This window comes from Cynara cardunculus (genome assembly GCF_001531365.2).
Source record: "Cynara cardunculus var. scolymus isolate 2C chromosome LG 3, CcrdV1, whole genome shotgun sequence".
Classification (NCBI taxonomy): Eukaryota; Viridiplantae; Streptophyta; class Magnoliopsida; order Asterales; family Asteraceae; genus Cynara; species Cynara cardunculus.
Window position 1 is genome coordinate 9908174 of NC_037530.1, and position 18359 is coordinate 9926532.

Here is an 18359-nt window from a genome sequence, read left to right on the forward strand (position 1 = left end):
TAGTAGATGCTATAATAAAATAATTTTGAAAGTACAATGATGTAGTAAGAAAGTCACATCACTATTAGTACATGTGGACAGCCTACGTGGACAATGAGGTGGCATGGAAACCTAGTATAATGGGTAAATTTAAATCAAAAGGTTACCCAATGCTATAATGGGTAAATTTTTCAAAGTACAATGTCCTAATAAAAAATAATTTGAAAGTACATTGCTGTAATAAGAAAAACTGAAAGTACAATGCTATAATAAAGAAATTTATGAAAGTAGATTGCTATTTTATGCATTTTGCCCAAATTTTTTATGTGTCTTATATTTACTAATTTTTTTGAACTACTATTATATATATTAAAAAAATTTGGGCCCCTAATTTTTATGGGCCCTGCCCGCCCTCCCCCAGGGACGGCCCTGGTTCTTGATTGCCCGTACATATCCTGAATCACCCTGGCATACCTCCATGGTACCCCCTTTTCTCCATACTCCTCCAAATCACATCCATTCATATCATTACAATATTATCCTACCATGCGTCACATTTGTTTAACCTTATCGTGACCTTTCAATCAGCCATGCTAGACATATTAATTAATTTCTTATCTTCAAATGTTTAACCTCAAGTCATATAATTACTTAATTTCTCATATCTAAGCCTAAGACCAGGTTTCAAATGCTATATTTACTTTAACCATTGATTTGCCATCTTCCCTTCCACATGAAAGGGTTCACGTTTGATGTCAGTATGGATCAATCTTAAAGCTCATAATTGCATGAACAATTTATAATTGTCGGTAAAAAAAACATTCCATGCAACTTAGTAAAATAACACATGAAACTCACCCAAGGTCTGTAGCCCTAATAGGGTTCTCACAATGTCAATCGGTCTCCCTACAAATCATAGACAATCAAGTAAAGATGTATATTCTAATAATAATAAACAAGAGTCCTAACTTGTTATGAGTTGATTGATTGAATTCCCCATGGTGACATACGACTAAACATTAATACTCTATTACGACACTTTATCAGTCCTAAATGTGAATTCTATAAGTTTATGCTCAAAATTAACCAAGGCTTCACAAAACGTCAAAACAATGACCTAATTACAATTTATAATATCCAAGGTCTTTCGAACTCAAATTATTAAAATCGTGATCAAAATAAGAAATTGAAACTTTAGAGACCTATTGGCAATTTTTATAATTTAAATAATTGGGATCATAACTAAATACACAACTTAAATTCTTGAGGGTATTTTGGTAATTTCCAGTATGGTATGTTATCTAGAAATTATTCAAGAATTCTATAATTAGAAGTTCAATTTACCGTTCCAATGTAACAAGTGATCTAAGAATGACTTTTTGTGTTATATTGATGTATCAAATTTTTTGGAACATTATTATAGTTTAGGGACAAACAGAGCGTGCACCCTACCACACCCCTAAAGAACTGAACCTCAAAAACACCTTATGCAAAAATTAGGCAACATGAATCTCTAGGATCTTATCACACTACATAAACTATGGCAAGAGAAGTGACATATTTGAACTTTTGAAATTACTCCAACTAAAAGATAATTACTATGTTACATTACACATCAATTAAGGATTATAGAAAGTATTTCTTTGACATTATTATACAATTAGCAATTCCATTTAGATGCTCGAAAGATCCAAATAGGAAGATCAAAAAAGAAGGCTTTGCTTTTATTTTATCCGAAGTTCCTTTTGGGCCTACCAATGACTTTCTACTTTCTAAAGGTAACAATATCCTTATACCCACCCATGTCAAGCATGAACATTCAAGTTCATCTCAACCTTTATATGAGTTTCTATTAGCTAAACCAACAAATTAGTGTATTCCACCAACCTCGCTTTTTGCAGGCTCCGTCTCGGCCACTTGCAAACAATTAGATTCCTTTTCAGTCATCAAGTAAATTAGAACTTATGGAGATGGGGAGGGCTCTTGAATAGTTCTCTAATTGGTAAACTGAAGAATGTAGGTAGTGAGGCCCAAGGTTTAGAAGTACAAAAACGCTAAGCGGAGAGTTTTACTTCAATTCCTCGAGGCAAAAAACAAATAAAGTTCACAACAAGCAAAACATAATCCCATATCGAACTATGGAGCTCATAAAAAAGCCATAAAATTACTAGTTATAAGTCTTATAAACACACCTCGACGATAAAAACAAAAAAAATCATAATGAACACCATCTAATTTCATGTCAAACACTCCAACTAAAAAGTATAAGCATATAAAAATGATTCAAAAAACTAAAAAAAGTTAGTGAAACAACCATAATTCCAAGCCTCAAATGCCTTCTAAAACCACAGTGAGCCTCATAATGTACAGGACCAAGGTGGTTGTAGTTTGCCAAAAATGCGTCATCTTTTAATTTTTCATGTACTTGCAAGGAATGACGTCAACATGTTAAGTAGAAATTTACATGTTGAACAAAAGAGCTATCGTGGATGCATCTTGTATAACAATATGGCATCCACGTATGAATAGTGATGCAGCCAAGTTAAAGTAAACCAAAGTAGTAAGAAATAGATTATTCTCACCCGACTAAATCTGATATCAGGGATTCCGTCCTTCAATTCTATCTCATCCATGGAATTTTCCATTTCCTAAATGATCAAAGTACAAAAGATAGTTACAAAGATGTGATCTTTTAATCCAAAAGGGAAAAATGGTATGTACTTCATGATAACAAGCTAATGGAAGGAAAAAGCTAACTTTCGGTAGTTAACATTGAAGACCTTAAAATCATGTTTAATAAAAAATAAATACTCATATCCCACTATCCCTATGCAAATGTATTAATTGAGTTGGTATACCAGAATGAGGTTAGATGATGGAGGTATTACCATGGTAACTCGTGAGATATTGGTTCCAGGCCTCACGACATCCATTTCAGCAAGAGATTCAACAAGGGATGCCCAGTCAGCATTTACGATGTGGATAATTGATGCAAGCATGGCAAACTTATGTTTCTTTTCCATTCGACAGATTAGTCCAAAATCAAGAAACCTGGCATGAAACACTGAGAAAGGTAAACATAGAACTATAAAGATAACTTCCAACTTAAACCAAAATGAAAAAATGATGATAAGAAAGTACCCTATTTGTCCAGATGGTAAATAGAGCATATTTCCAGGATGTGGATCAGCATGCAATAAGCCAGTTTCAATGAGTTGAACTAGACATGCTTCAACTCCTTTGTTAACCTAGAACACCCAAAGAGTAATAATACAATGAGCACAGATGCTGCAGTTACAAAATGATTGTAGTAATTGGTGCCAATTATATCCAATATACACACTTAAATTATTCATCATATTCTCATTGCTAGAAACCCACCCTTCCATCCTTCAGCCATCTTCAGGTAGAACCCTAACCTTGACACCTTTACCGTCCCTTTCTCTTGAATCATGAATAAGGTTTAGCACGTATAATTATTTTTATGGTAGGAGTGCTTGGAAACTCGGGATTAGCGACTAGGTACTATGTGAGGGACCTGTAGGCTGTAGCTATACCTAACATGGATGAGAGGGAGGTTTGGAGAAGGTAGAGAGTGGGCAAAGGGGATGAGTGGAGAGGTGGCAGTTAGGTTACTAAAGTCTTATGTTAGATAGATAGTTGCTTTAGCTTTTCCTACTTTTCATTTATATGTCTTAATTTTTGTATGCCAATCTGTTTTTCTTCCTGCTTTAGTAGTTATTGGCACCGTGCTTTGTGATTCCCTGTTTTGTTCACTGTACATGTTGTGTGTTTGCACACACTCGCATGTCTCGTACTTTTGTTTTTGTTTTTATTTTGCAAGTCAGGGGTATTTACAGAAACAACCTCTATACCCTTTGGGGTAGAGGCAAGATCTGCATACATTCTACCCCGGAGACCCTACCTCTGTGCAGGATATACGGCATTCGGTTGGTTTGGTTTACTCATCATTGTTTGTTTGGCTTTATAATATTTAAAGATCTAAAGGTGATGTTGGTAAGGTGCTGAATAAATTCACTTGTAATTGTTCAATACAGTACCAGATCAAGAAGATGCCTCTTAGCATCGATTCGCTGCTTCTCTGAATATTGAGATTCATGTTCAAAATTGCTACTGCACATGGAGAGTAATTCTTTTGGACTCTCACCAGCCATCCACTCCATAGTTAGGACCCTCTTTTGAGTCAGATGCTGGAACACTTTTGGAACACGAATAAAGGAGAAGAGAGAATGAGCTTCCTGCAGAAAAATGCATAAGTTACAATGTTACATAGATAATCCATAAAATCTGTGACTTGATCAAGCCTTACGGGGTGCCACAACGCGTGGAAGCAGTAAAAAATGAGTTGTCTGTCATCATACAACAAGGCTGATCTGACATTAATATTCCGCTATAATATTAGATTTCCTTCAAGTGTATTACAAAACTAAATTAATAATATATCAATTATGAAGGAGAGTCAGATGCATGTATGGTTTGATTTCTCAATTCAAGGACTCATCTTCATTTCCAGAATGTATCATAATTTTTATCATCCAGAAAGTGAGAAAATGATACAAGAACTGTCCATTTTTATAATTTTACTGGAATCTAATATCATAAAAATACGATCATGTGCAATGTACAAGATGTTAAATAAACTAATAATCTTTACTATGTTAAAAAACATTTCCCTCATATTCTTAAAGTCTCCTATAATTCAAGTTTTTGACTTATTAATGCATATGTACAACTTCTTAAAACTCCACACTTGGAACTCCATAAAATTTATTGATAAACACAGAATAAGCTTTAAGCCCCTACTAATAAAATTACATCCTAATTTTTAAATCTAAAACATACTTATATTATAACAAAATTTGGAATTAAACAAATCATCCAAAAAAAAATTATTAATCTTTAATTTGGCACCAATATCGATATATTTTTTGGGGTTTTTTGTCTCCTTGTATCGTGCCCCGATAGGCGTCATGCGAACCCTTGAGATATTAAGAAGGAAATTCTTTTGGGGTGGGGGTAACAGATCGCATCATCCTTCCTGTGTTCGGTGGGATAGTGTAATTAGTCATACTCAATTGGGGGGGTTATTGGGGGGGTTATTGGGGGTTAGGGGGGGGTATTCGAGCGTCTAATTTGGCTTTGCTGGGGAAATGGCTTTGGAGATAAATATTGGAGGGAGGAGCACTGTGGCATACAACTATTTCGAGCGTTTTCAGTAGATATGGTGGCTTTAGTAGTAGAGATAGTAAGAGCCTGCTTGGGGGCACTTGGGGAGGAGTGATAAAGGCGATAAGAGAATAGAGGATTTAGGTCTATCTTTCTCGGGACTCATTTAGCAGAAGTATTGGTGATGGGGCAGATATCGATTTTTAGTCAGATCATTGGTTGGAGGTTGGTAGATTAAAAGATAGATTTCCTCGCTTGTGGGCATTAGGAAGGGTAAAAGAGGTGATGCTGCGAGATAAAATTGGTCCATCTAGGGTAGAAGATTGGTCGTGGAGTTGGGAGTAGAGCCAGTCGAGAGTTTGAGGATCTTTTGTGCCTGTTCCAACCTATCTCGATTAATCCTAATGGAAATGATAAGTGGGTTTGGGATTTGGATGCAAATGGGGTTTTTACTGTGAAAAAGTTTGAGGGAAATGATAGATAATAGGCTGCTGGACACTCACAATGGGGTTGGAATTACCCAATGGTGTTCTTTAGTGCCAAAGAAAGTCAACTTCTTCGTTTGGAGGTTGTGCAAGGAAGGAATTAAAGTGAGGAAAGTGTTTCATGATAGGGGCTTTGATTTAGACTCTAGGTTTTGCCCTAAATGCAACAGTGATGTAGAATCTCTTAAACGCTGCTTTCTGGATTGCCCGATTAGTGTCCAGTTGTGGGGAAAAAATTCTGCTTGGTGTGGTGGGAACTTCCAGTCAGGAAGATCGATCAAGGAGCTGATTTCGGACATTGGTAGCAGTAGTGGTGTGTCTGCTTTAGCTTTGGCGAGAGAAGCAGTCATTTGGTCTTCTCTATTCATCCTGTGGAGGAAAATAATTCTTTGGCTTTTGAAAGGGATGCTCGGATCGATATTAGGGAGCTGTTTTTCAAAATCCAGTCTACCTCCTTTCTTTGGATCTCAAACAGCACTAAGAGCAGGAAGCCTTCATAGATGGAGTGGTTGAGTGGCTCGTATTGGCGAAGTTAAAGGTTGTCTTGTTCTTGGGTTAGGATCGGGTCTTCCCTTTCGTTTTGTATCGTTCTTTTTTTGGGCCTTTGTCTTTCAGAGTGGGTTGTTTGGTTTTTCTTGGCGTTCTGTCCTTGCAGAATTTGGCCATTTTGTTTTGTTTTGTAATTTCTGGTTTCTCTTTCCAGTAATAAAATTATTGCCTTTCAAAAAAACTGGAGTTTTTCAACAGGATCCTCAAATTAGCAAGTAATGTTCAATCACTATTTGTAATTTCTATTTTGTTTAAACATAAATTTTGAAATTTTCTTGTTTAACCAAGAATTGCCTTAATAAATCCTACCAGGAGTTGTCTGTAGGGACCCCCATAAACTACCATTCCGAACATGGCGCATGACCGGTTGTTTTTCGGTAGAAAGAAGTTTCCGAAGACCCGGACAAGAAAAACTCTGACTGCTCCATATAAAAACTTTTATGGATTGAAAACTTGAATTTTATTAAACGAGCTTGGTCCTTTAAATAGGAGTAACAATCCTAATTACAATGAAATAAGGAAACAATCCTAATTATAATCAAATAAGGAAAACTCTCAAAGAAGATAAAGATCAAGAAATAGAAAAAATAGAAGAAATAAAAGGCAAGGAAGATAAGGAAAGGATAACAACAAAATCCTTTACTCCCACTCAAGTTGGAGCATGTAAGTCTCGAATGCCCAACTTGTCAAGTAGCTTGCGTAATTGATCTGCACCCAGTGCCTTAGTGAAGATGTCAGCTACTTGTACTTTCGTGTCAACAATCGTGTCAACGATGAGAGGTTTGATTTCCTGTGATTCAACACGCTCACGGACAAAGTAGCAGTCCATTTCAACGTGTTTAGTCCTTTCATGAAAAACAGGATTATTAGCAATATGTTGAGCCGATTGATTGTCATAGAAAAGAGGTGTAGCACTAGTTTGAGGTGCCTGCAGAATTCCAAGTAACCAACGAACCCACAAAACTTCACTAACAGTTGTTGCCATAGCCCTATACTCGGCTTCAACAGAAGATCTCGAGACAACTGTTTGTTTCTTTGTTTTACAAGAGATGGGTGCTCCACCTAGGAGTAGCAAATAACCTGAACGAGATCGTCGTGTAAAAGCACATCCAAGCCAATCTGAGTCACAATAGGCTATAAGATCAAGACCTCCTTCCTTTGGTATAAAAACCCCTTGACCCGGAGTGGTCTTTAGGTAACGTAGGATTCTGACTGCAGCATCCATGTGACATTGTCGAGGATCAGATACAAATTGACTAAGCATGTTGACTGAATAAGCAATGTCTGGTCTGGTAGCTTGGAGATAAAGCATTCTTCCAACAAGACGACGATATTGGCTAGCATCTACCTTGGGACTGTCATGACCTTGATCCAACTGTAAATTTTGTTCCATCRGAAASAAGCTCGGACGACATCCCATTAAACCRYTGTCTTCAAGAATATCAAGTGTGTACTTGCGTTGACTAAGCACAATACCATCAGGTGTACGTGCCACTTCTATTCCCAAGAAATATTTCAACGGACCCAAATCCTTAATGCTGAACTTTTGATCGAGAAAGGACTTTATTTCTTGTATCTTTGAGGCACTGTTACCGACAATAATGACATCATCAACGTAAATCAAGGCAGCAACAAAAACATCATTATTGGTGAATATGAATAAAGAGGCTTCAACATGGGTTTGTCGAAACCCCAATCCAGTAAGTGCCAAAGTGAACTTGTTACCAGTTGCGAGATGCCTGACGAAGGCCATAAAGAGATTTTCGCAATCTACAAACCCGTGTTTCTTCTTTTCTGGAAAAACCATCTGGAATTTTCATATAGATTTCTTCTTTGAGGTCGCCATGCAAGAAGGCATTATTCACATCGAGTTGATGTACAATCCAATCCTTCTTGGTTGCAACAGCAAGGAGTGTTCTGACTATTACCAATTTAGCAACAGGGGCAAAAGTGTCATGAAAATCGACCCCCTCCATTTTTGTGAATCCTTTTGCAACCAATCTCGCCTTATATCTTTCAATTTCGCCATCTGGTTTGTATTTTATTTTATACACCCACTTGGAATCGATGGCTCGTTTACCCTCAGGCAAGTTTTCAAGGGTCCAGGTACCATTGTTTTCAAGGGCTTTGATTTCATCTTTCATTGTCGTAACCCATTTTTCATCTTGCATAGCCTGCTTAAAATGTTTTGGCTCACTGTTGGAGATAATTGCAGACAAGAAAGCCTTATGTTTATCTCAAAATTTGTCATAAGAAAGATGGTGAGTTAGAGAATGTACCGTCGAAGAAGCTTGATGGCTTGTGGGTCGTGCGTGGTCTATCGAAGGTGGTAGCTTGACGACAAAATCTTCAAAATGTTTCGGTGGTGCTCTATTCCTTTTCTCTCTTTAAACTTGTGTAGTTGTTTTTGTGTCTTGGGTCACAAGGTCGTTCACAGGGTCTTCGAGTACAACTTGAGCATCTGTGGTCAACTCCTCATTAGTTTCTTCAATACTCTCCCTTGCTTCTTCAACTTCAATGCCATCATCGATATTTTTTGAGGTATGAAAGGCGTCATCAGTGGTTGCATCTTTAATTTCCCAATCATTTTCCCTTATCTCTGCACAATCTTCTTTTACTTTGTCTTTGGTCACCATAAAAGGGAACTCGTTTTCTACAAATTTTACGTCCCTTGAGACAGTGATTTTGTGTGTATCAATGTCATATATACGATATCCTTTCTGTCCTTGAGGGTATCCGATGAAGACCCCAGGCCTCCCCCTCACTTCATACTTTCGTTTCTATGTTTCTAGCATATACCAAACAACCAATCCTTACGTGGTCATATGCTGGTTTTAGCTTAAAAAGAACCTCAAAAGAAGTTTTTAAAGTTTATAACTTTGGAAGGAAGCCTATTTATGATGTAAGTGGCTGTTAAGATGCAATCTCCCCAAAATTTGATGGGTAAGTTAGCCTCAAATCTTAAGGCTCTAGCTATCTCAAGAAGGTATCCGTGTTTTTGTTCCGCGACACCATTTTGTTGCAGGGTGTTTGGGCAAGAAGTCTCAAGAATGATACCTTTGGAAGCATAAAAATCACTTATGAATCCCGAGGTGAATTCTCCTCCGTTGTCACTCCTTATTCTTTTAACTTCTTTTCCAAATTGAGTTTTGATCATATTGCACAAGTTGATCAGATGATTGCTTGCTTCTGATTTGTGTTTAAACAAAAACACCCAAACAGCTCTACTAAAATCATCAACCATAGTCAAAAATAGCGTGCCCCTATGAGCGAAGGAGTTCGATAATTTCCCCAGATATCACAATGAAGTAAATTAAAACATTCAATCGTTTTAATAGAACTTTTAGGAAAAAGAAGTCTGGAATGTTTTGCCTTTACACACGAATCGCAAACACTATTATTTGACCTAGGAACAAGATTTTCTAAAAACTCAAAATAACGTAACTTGGAGTCTGAAGTGTGACCAAGTCTTTTGTGCCAAACTTCAATATCTGGTGCAGCCATCATTGCCATTTTCTTTTCTGCCACCGAATCGATTCAATAGAGACCACCCTTGCACTTACCTATGCCAATCAAGTTCTTCTCGAGTAACCCTGTATAAGACAAAAATCAGGGTAAAGAGTCACTGCACAGTTCAAATATGTGGTTATTCGACTGACAGAGAGCAAGTTGCATTTAAAATCAGGGATGAATAACACATTCCCAATTCTAATTCCATTTGGCAAATTGCAATTCCCTTTTCCTTTAACTGGAATGGAATCTCCGTTTGGTATGGTGACAGGTGCCTCATGATTGCAATCTACCCTTTTTTCAAGTAGATTCAGATCACACAAGTCATGTGTTCCGTAGCACCTGTATCAATAATCCATGAATTGTTGCCAACATCCTTACCGGCCATGTTACCGACAGGTCCTACACCTCCTTTGTTAGTGTTCTTGAAGTGCTTGAGTAGCTCCTGATATTGTTTGTTTGTCATGATGGGTACTTTTGTGGTTTCAGTGTTGACAAACACAGCTTTAGGTAACCTTTTTCTTTCTTTCCTTTTCCAGGCCACCACTCGGGATAGCCAATTCGCTTGAAGCAACCATCTTTATTATGTCTCGTTCTACCACAGAAGGTACAATTTTCAACTTCATCATTGCCGTTGCGTCTTGCCTCCTTTGTACCGCCTTTATTACGCTGTGGTGTTGAGTCATTGGTTCCTTCCCTTCTGTTCTGATCAAAGCTTTGAAAGGCAGCAGCCTCATGTATGGGTCTTCTTGTGGCCGCTATAGCTCTTTGTTGTTCATCTTTAGCGACTAGATGATAAGCAGTGCCAAGCGTAGGAGTTGGTTTCGAGGCAAGAATCTGAGTCTTAATCGTTGCAAACTCATTATCAAGTCCCATCAACAACTCGTAGAGCCTCTCCTTTTCTTTTGCTTCGTTCAGTCTTTTTCCAGCATCACATGTACACCTTCCGCAAGTGCAATAAGGTGTTGGTGACACAGTTTGTATTGCGTCCCACAGCCCTCGCATCTTGGTGTAATAGACTGAAACAGATGCACCGTTCAGAGCCGTGGTGGTCAAGGTCTGTTTTAGTTCATATGCTCGAGGAGCACTTTCCTTGCCAAATCTTTCTTCAAGATCGGCCCATATCTCCGCAGCGGTGTTGGCGTGTTTGATGCTTGATCTGATATCCTTCTCCATGGCTGTAGTCAACCATCCCTTTATCATAGCATCACATCTCATCCATAACATATATTGTGCCGATTCCTCTTCTGGCCTTTTAATTGAACCATTAACAAAACCGATTTTGTTCTTTGCGAACAAAAAATTCTTCATCTCTTGAACCCAATCTCCATAGTTGCTGTCAAAGAGAACATCGTTTACCTGCATCTGCCTTGGATAATCAGAGCAATGAAGATAATATGGAGAATTGGGATCGATGGTGTTTCCATTGTTCTTCGGTGGTGGTGCCGCGATATCTCCGGCCATGGCGTCGTTGATGTTTGAGATGGATCAATCAATCCTTGCTCTGATACCATAAAAACTTTTATGGATCGAAAACTTGAATTTCATTAAACGAGCTTTGTCCTTTAAATAGGAGTAACAATCCTAATTACAATCAAATAAGGAAACAATCCTAATTATAATCAAATAAGGAAAACTCTCAAAGAAGATAAAGATCAAGAAATAAAAAAAATAAAAGAAATAAAAGGTAAGGAAGATAAGGAAAGGATAACAACAAAATCCTTTACCATACTAATTTCTGATCTCATTTCCATGACTTCTTTTGGATCCAGGAGTGAGACTTCACTCCAATTGGGTTATAATATTTATCTTATACAACTACTCTGCACTTGGCTTGCCAGCATTTATTACGGTGATGAGAACACATTTCAGGAAGTTGTTTATCCTGACCCTTGCAGGGAATGTCCTCCCATTATAATAGAATAAAAGCAGGGCTAGATATTGACTAGTTAAAGTGCAGGAATATTAGATCTTAAATCTATATAAATGCATTTTTATCTTTCCAACAAAGCTGAAATCATATTTAGTAGAGGCATAAAAACGAATAGTGCAACACCAAGATCATAGATTCATAGCTTTCTACCAATACCACTTCCTACAATGAAAATGGTACCAAACAGTCTAGAATCAAATGCCAAATAGTAGATGTAACTTCGTCAAATTTGATAAAAATTACCATAAATTCTGCAGCATTTGCAGCCTCCAAAGTATAGTCCAACTCTCCCACCAACCCTTTCCCGAGCTCATCAGCATAAAGACGTAGATCACTTTTCCTTTTAGTCACTTGTTGCAAAAGGTCCAGCTACACCAGTTCATAAATAAGTTATTTAGACTTGCCACTCAGATAAATGTATTAGTTGAATGCGTAAAGAATGACACAGACCCCAACTCGCATGATATAGATATCCCGAAACACTACATGTCGCAGATTAGGTCGTTGAACTTTCACGGCAACATCAAGACCATCTACCGTATTTGCCCTGTAGACCTAGGCATGCCAAATAAAATTGTGAAGGAAGATCAATAAAGATATAATCTAGTATCCAAAGGAAAAAGGAAAGAACTTTCATGTAGATAGAAACTGTAGTTTCTTTTCAACATGTATTTAAAGCAATTCCGTGCACAATTATCGTATGCCAAGTGGAACTTCAGAACCGGCATGGAGCATTTAGTAGTTCTGTGGAACAAAGACCAAACTGTTCAAGAACTTTATGCATTTTTAACTGAACAAGCCCTTCTCACATCGACCATGGACCTGCATTGTGGGCTCCTTATAAGCCTTAGATAGTGAACTATTAATAACGACCCACCATGATTTTAGTTGACTTGAAAGTTATTGGACTACTCTGTTGCTTTTAGGCTTGGAGTGTTGCATAAACTCCTTAACACGAGAACAATATTTTATGTTACTTAATAATGAGAGGAACACACCTGACCAAATGATGCTGCAGCTATTGCTTCCTCAGAGATGTAACTGAAGAATGTTTCCACGGGGGCGCCTAATTCTTCCTCTATGATTTTAATGGCTAAAGACCGGGGAAAAGGAGGAATTTGATCATGAAGCTCACTCAAAGCCTGCAATCATAACCAACAGCATTAATAAAATACACAAGCGAAATCACAAGGCACCATTATCCAGCAAGTGCAAACCTTCAACGCGGATTGAAGTAATAATTGGGCTTATTCAACGACTGAAAGCTTAAAACACAAAAACCTACCAAACGAACATTTTTAATATTAAGATTATTAGATTTTGAACATGATTAATTTACATTTTGATGGTATAATCCCATATAACAAAGAACTTTACTTTCTTTCAGAGTATGAAGAGTTTCGATGAGAAACTGAAACACAACAATTCAGTTTGACTTCGGTTAACAGATAAAGGACTGAGTTAGATTAGTTTGCCAAAAGTAAGCAAAACTACAACAAAACCGTTGAATTCGGTTCCAATTAAAATATAATTACATATAATTTTGTGCACTTATACAAGTTCACCATTTCTGTATTAGTGTAAACCTGAGGATACAATGACTCTTAGTGGTAGTAATAAAATTTCAGAAATGATCATATAGGAAAGGTTATGATCTGCTTTTTTGCATGGGAAGGGGTATGAAGTGAACTTTTTGAAAAACTTTGAGCAATTTTGGACCCAGGCACCTTAAAGCCTATGATGTGGGAGCATGCGTCATCGATGGTTCAGCAGTTCTTAAATTCTAAAATTCAAATCAGCAGCGAAAGACAGACTTTTCTGAATTCACCATGAAGAAGTAGCCTTCTGATAATAGAGCCGTTCACAGACAGTACCGCCCGTTAGACCCGGTCCACCCACCCTACTTAGAAAAGTGGGTTTGGACAACCATTCATAAAATGTCGGACCCAGACTGGCCCGTTAAGATTAATGGGTGCACATGGGTGACAAAAAGCAAATCAGACAGGTCCGCGCTTTATAGTTTTATAATTATCCTTTGTTTATAAAAAAATTGTAGAAAAAAGATTGACATTTTTTGAAACTTGTATATCAACTTGTCTCTTGTGTGTTGTTGTGGTCATGGGTGCGGTTGTCGGTTTTGATATCACGAGCAGGACTTGCTTTGATATAGCATAACCACATTTTTAGTTTGTAAGTTGTTCCTGACAAAGAACAGTGTTGCACAAGATCTTGTTTCCATTTTCTAGTCTTTTGTATTCAAGCATGCATTAACTGGCCATAGTCATCGTGTATCCGTGTAATCCTTTTACTTATTTTAGGCAAATTAGCATGTGGTCATGCCCGGGTCGTTTAAGGGTGGGTAAAGGCAAGTTATCACACCAACAAAAAAGGGCTTGGATTTGCTTTATTAAGCCCGTTGGATGAAATAATAGGTTGGGCGGTGGGCCGGCCCCTGTTCGGCCCAAGCCTTCAAATGATCACCTATACGTCAATAAAATGTTACACTAAAAGTATCCAGAAGGTGTTTAAAAATTGTAAAAGAATTGCAGATGTAGGAATAGGGAATTTTTTTAGCCTCTTTGGACAGCAGTTATCAAAGAAGTAGCTAAACCCTTCACCATTCCTCAGTTAATGAAACATTGCTGACCAGCTATTATTGTACTACCAGTGTACCATAATGAACCCCAAGAACAGAAATGGCACCATTGAAGAATAAGTTGAATAGTATAGCACATTCTGTGGGCATATTAGTAAGAACCCAATGGTGAACATACATACAGAACACACATGATAATTGCAAAGATAAAATCAGTACAACAAAATTGCAGACTTTCAAGAAAAAAGTATTTTACTTTCACCAAACCTTAGATACTTGAAAGCCAATAACATCTGGCCTTGTGGAAAGAGACTGGCCAACTGCACCAGCAACCAAAAGCAAGTCACAAAGAATATTGATGACCTAAGAAGGACATTAAGAAATGCAGGAGTCTAACCAACAGGACATTAAAGTTAAGCAGCAAAAAGGATAAGGTCTGATCAAATCCAACTTCAGCTGTACCTTTGATAAAAGTAGGACCCAAGTTTAACATTGTTTCTTTCAACACCATCCCAAAATTGTACTGGGAATTGTACTCATCAGCCTCTGTGCCCGCATTTGTGTTTTTTGACCTTTTAATTCCTGCTATTCTAATTCTGATTGCAGCTGAAGCAAAGGAGCCAAAAACCTTCCAAACAACAATATTGTCAATTCAACAAAAGTGCACTTTCATGAAATTAATGAAATAGGAATGAACAGTTCAACAATACTTTTTACACAATGTATTCAACAGCTTATCCATTTCAACAATAGAAAGTATGTCGATTAAGAGACACGTCCCCCATTCAGATATGGAAACAAAAAAAAACAGAGACTAACACTCAGTATAGTTTGGAGGGAAATGACAACCATATCAAACCCAAGCAGATGTTCATTCATTACGCCTTATGCTATAACCACGCTTAATTTGTAAAGGACACATGATGGAAAACATCCGGTAAAATATATATTCTTACTGCTTGCAACACAAGGAAACAAACAAACAGGCTGTGCATCATAGATTGATAATATATGTCAACTATATGCACATGTCAAAATCATGTCCTTAAGGTGAATAATCTACCTCAATAAGTCTAAGGGCCACTACATGAGGCCGGCATTTGAAATAGTCGTCAGCTTCTTGTGCATCGAAAACTTCTGGAAGCGGCTTTGACCACATTTTAGATAAATGGTAATAATAGATTATATATGCCTCTAAGGCTTTAAGATCGGCCCATATCAGATCTGAGCCAGAGAGTTCTGTAAAAGGAAGACGAAATAATGTTAATAGAAGCAGTAGAGGAGCATAATATGGAAAAACTTGGAGAAGGTGCTTCACTTGGCGTACATAGAAAATTTAGGGGGTGTTTGGTGTACATAGAAAACTGTTTGGTTTTATATAATATAATGGGCCCATTCCCCATAAGCCCAAATTTTGATTCCAGGTTAAACGAGGAATGGAAATTCATTCCCATTTTCATTCCTTGTCATTTTCATTTTCATTTTCATTTTCATTCTCATTTTCATTTCTTTGACTGAACCAAACACCCCCTTAGATGTCAACAATGCAAGAATCAAGTTATGCAAATGCTACACCATTTTAGGAATAAGTATAGCGCTTTGTATCCTGGTGTCTTCTGTCAAGTGAGCAGATAAGTATCCTCATCATACAGGCTGCTTGCTGACCTATGTTACCCATTGGTGACCTTCAAATCCATTGTTGGGTTTCTATTATGATCTCTCTTTCATGTCAATTCGAGTATCTATTCTTGAAGAAAGAGGATGTTCAAACACACAATTCTCACTCTACAAATATATTTACACTTTGACATTCAAAAGAAAATCAATTAGTATGATGTGGAGGATTCTAAGTACTCCTAAGATTTAGCAACTACATGGAACTCAAAAATTAGTGACAAGTTTCATATGAATTTTCTGCTTGATTTCTAGGTTTCTCGCTGAAAAGTCAATTGCATCTCCTTCAAGACGTGTAAGCCATAAAATGTTATCTCGAGCCAGTGCTAACAAAATTAAGACCAATATCTGATTTCCATATGTGATTAAGCACTTTCCCCTTCGGCATCTACCAACATGTTAACTTCACACACAAATGTAGTTATATATGAATTTGTTCTCCATCGATTATGATATAATATACAAGAGGCTCATCAATGCAGAAGTTCAAATCACTGACAAAATGGGTATGTTCATAACACGTCTGAATCCTTTCACATGTTTAAGCTTTACGGGGTTGTTTGTTTACCTCTTAATAGTTTCATTAAGAGGTAACCTCTGAATCTTTAAGAGGTGAATCTTGTTTCAGAAGAAAAAAAAAAATTTGTCTCTTAAATGGTTTTAAAACCATTTGAATGATTTTGTATCATGGATCTCCCTAACCATTAAGAGCCATAATTTCAGTGTACATAATTACCAAACAATTATATTTCATTTTGCAATGTATATGAGAGCCTTTTAATCATTCTGATCACTATATCATTCTGCACCAACCCATTCAGTAATTGCCAAACAGTTACGTCTTTTAGGCTACCAGATATCTGTTATTTGTTTGTACACAATTTTCTTACATCAAAAGTGTGCCGAAAATTGAAGACGAAGCAAAACCTGGATAATAAGGCTGAGGCCAAGAAGGAGACTGAACTTCAGCAGAATAGTGGGGATCTTCGAGGTTCCGTAGCCAAACAAATTCATCTACCTTTTTCGAGATCTCCGGAAAACCAATAACTCCGCTCGTCCAATTGATGCCTGCACTGATATTCTTCTTAAGAAAATCGACATCCTTCTTAACAACTTGTACGAAATGCCCAAAGTTTCCAGCAACAGCACGGCAATTGTTCCGGTGACGTTTAATCGTTCTTCTTGAGCTCGACTGAGTTGCACAGCCGAGTACGGAAGCCGGAATAGATGCTACCGCGGCAGAGGCAGCGGCGGCGCTGAGCATTGGAGCCTAATAGCGCAAAATTTTCCGGTGAATTTGGATGGATGGTTAAATAAAGACTGGAAAAGGGAAACGAAGGGTGAGGAAAGGCGTAGCGTATTTTATTATCATTTGGACATATCATTACAAAAGTAGAAACGGGTTTCCTTTTTGGCGCGACGAAGAGCGTCTACTTCAGTTGATTAGTTCTCGATTTATTTCCCAAAAAAGAGAGACCAAGTTTTGTTGGGTTGGTATTTGGTTTCTTGTCAAAACTAACCCCTAAAATATAAAATTTATTGAAATAATCCATAAAAAATGACATTTCTAAAATAACCCTTTATTTAGTATTATTAAGGTAGTGTTTAACACGCAGATCGGATAGGACAGTACTAATTGTTTGTCTTATATTTGGTACGATTAGGGCAAGACAAGATAAAACTGTTAAAATGATTATATTACTCCTAAATGTTGTTCAATGTTCTTTAATATCATATAATGATTGTAAAATGACAACAAATCAACCAAAATATATTTAAATTATTTAATCTATGATATCACTACTTTTTTTTAACATTCCAAGACCATATGTAGATAATATTTGTCATGCCACAAATTCTAAATACGTACATAATTTAAAAAGTTTAAACACAATAATTGTAAATACATTTGTCACGATATCGTCAAAAAGTTTAACATTCCAAGACCATATGTTAAATGTACCAAAAATATCACAAAAGAACAATGGTTTTCATCATCTCCTAAATTATGTCAAATGTACCAAACAACGCAACAATTGTTTTCACCATCTTCTAGGACATATTACTTGTCTTCATCGTAAATTGACTTCATAAATTCTATTTTCATAAAATCATTCAAACTCTTCCAAAAACGATATTGGGATGGTTTGTCCCCAAAGTACTTACCCATTCGAATGATTTTCATCACACCAAGCCCAAGTTGTGTCAACTCATCTCTCAAGCCATCCATTTCGGGTGTAGAATCCGAGATGCCCGAAACCAACTTTTTCATTTGGTTGGTTGCTTCATGGATTTCGTTCTTGGTTTCTTCCACTAGCTTAGATGACCCGGTTGTTCTTTTTCTCTTTTTACTTGTTTCTTCTTCTTCACTTGGAGGAATGAAGGAATGAGAAGTTATATCTGAAGGACTTGGAAAGGGAGGAACACCAAATTCAGTTGCAAAATC

General features: G+C 37.1%; 2 protein-coding genes across 2 annotated transcripts in view; both read right to left on the reverse strand.

Annotated features, from left to right (window-relative positions):
* LOC112508756 (uncharacterized protein slr1919) overlaps positions 1–17257 on the reverse strand; it is a 34492-nt gene extending 17235 nt beyond the window's left edge. Inside the window, exons 1-11 of the mRNA XM_025113497.1 lie at positions 16841–17257; positions 15303–15478; positions 14702–14867; positions 14507–14559; positions 12642–12785; positions 12094–12198; positions 11887–12012; positions 4041–4238; positions 3121–3227; positions 2868–3030; positions 2562–2627 (exon numbers count right to left, since the gene is read on the reverse strand). Of these exons, the coding sequence (XP_024969265.1) occupies positions 2562–2627; positions 2868–3030; positions 3121–3227; positions 4041–4238; positions 11887–12012; positions 12094–12198; positions 12642–12785; positions 14507–14559; positions 14702–14867; positions 15303–15478; positions 16841–17177 (1641 nt within the window). The 5' untranslated portion in view covers positions 17178–17257. The remainder of the gene's footprint in view (positions 1–2561; positions 2628–2867; positions 3031–3120; positions 3228–4040; positions 4239–11886; positions 12013–12093; positions 12199–12641; positions 12786–14506; positions 14560–14701; positions 14868–15302; positions 15479–16840) is intronic.
* Positions 9470–11206, reverse strand: LOC112508757. The gene is made up of 2 exons (XM_025113498.1): positions 10092–11206; positions 9470–9793 (listed from the first exon to the last, which is right to left on the reverse strand). The coding sequence occupies exon 1, from the start codon at positions 11172–11174 to the stop codon at positions 10173–10175; it is 1002 nt and encodes a 333-aa protein (XP_024969266.1). The 5' UTR covers positions 11175–11206; the 3' UTR covers positions 9470–9793; positions 10092–10172.
* Positions 17258–18359: the final 1102 nt, after the last annotated feature.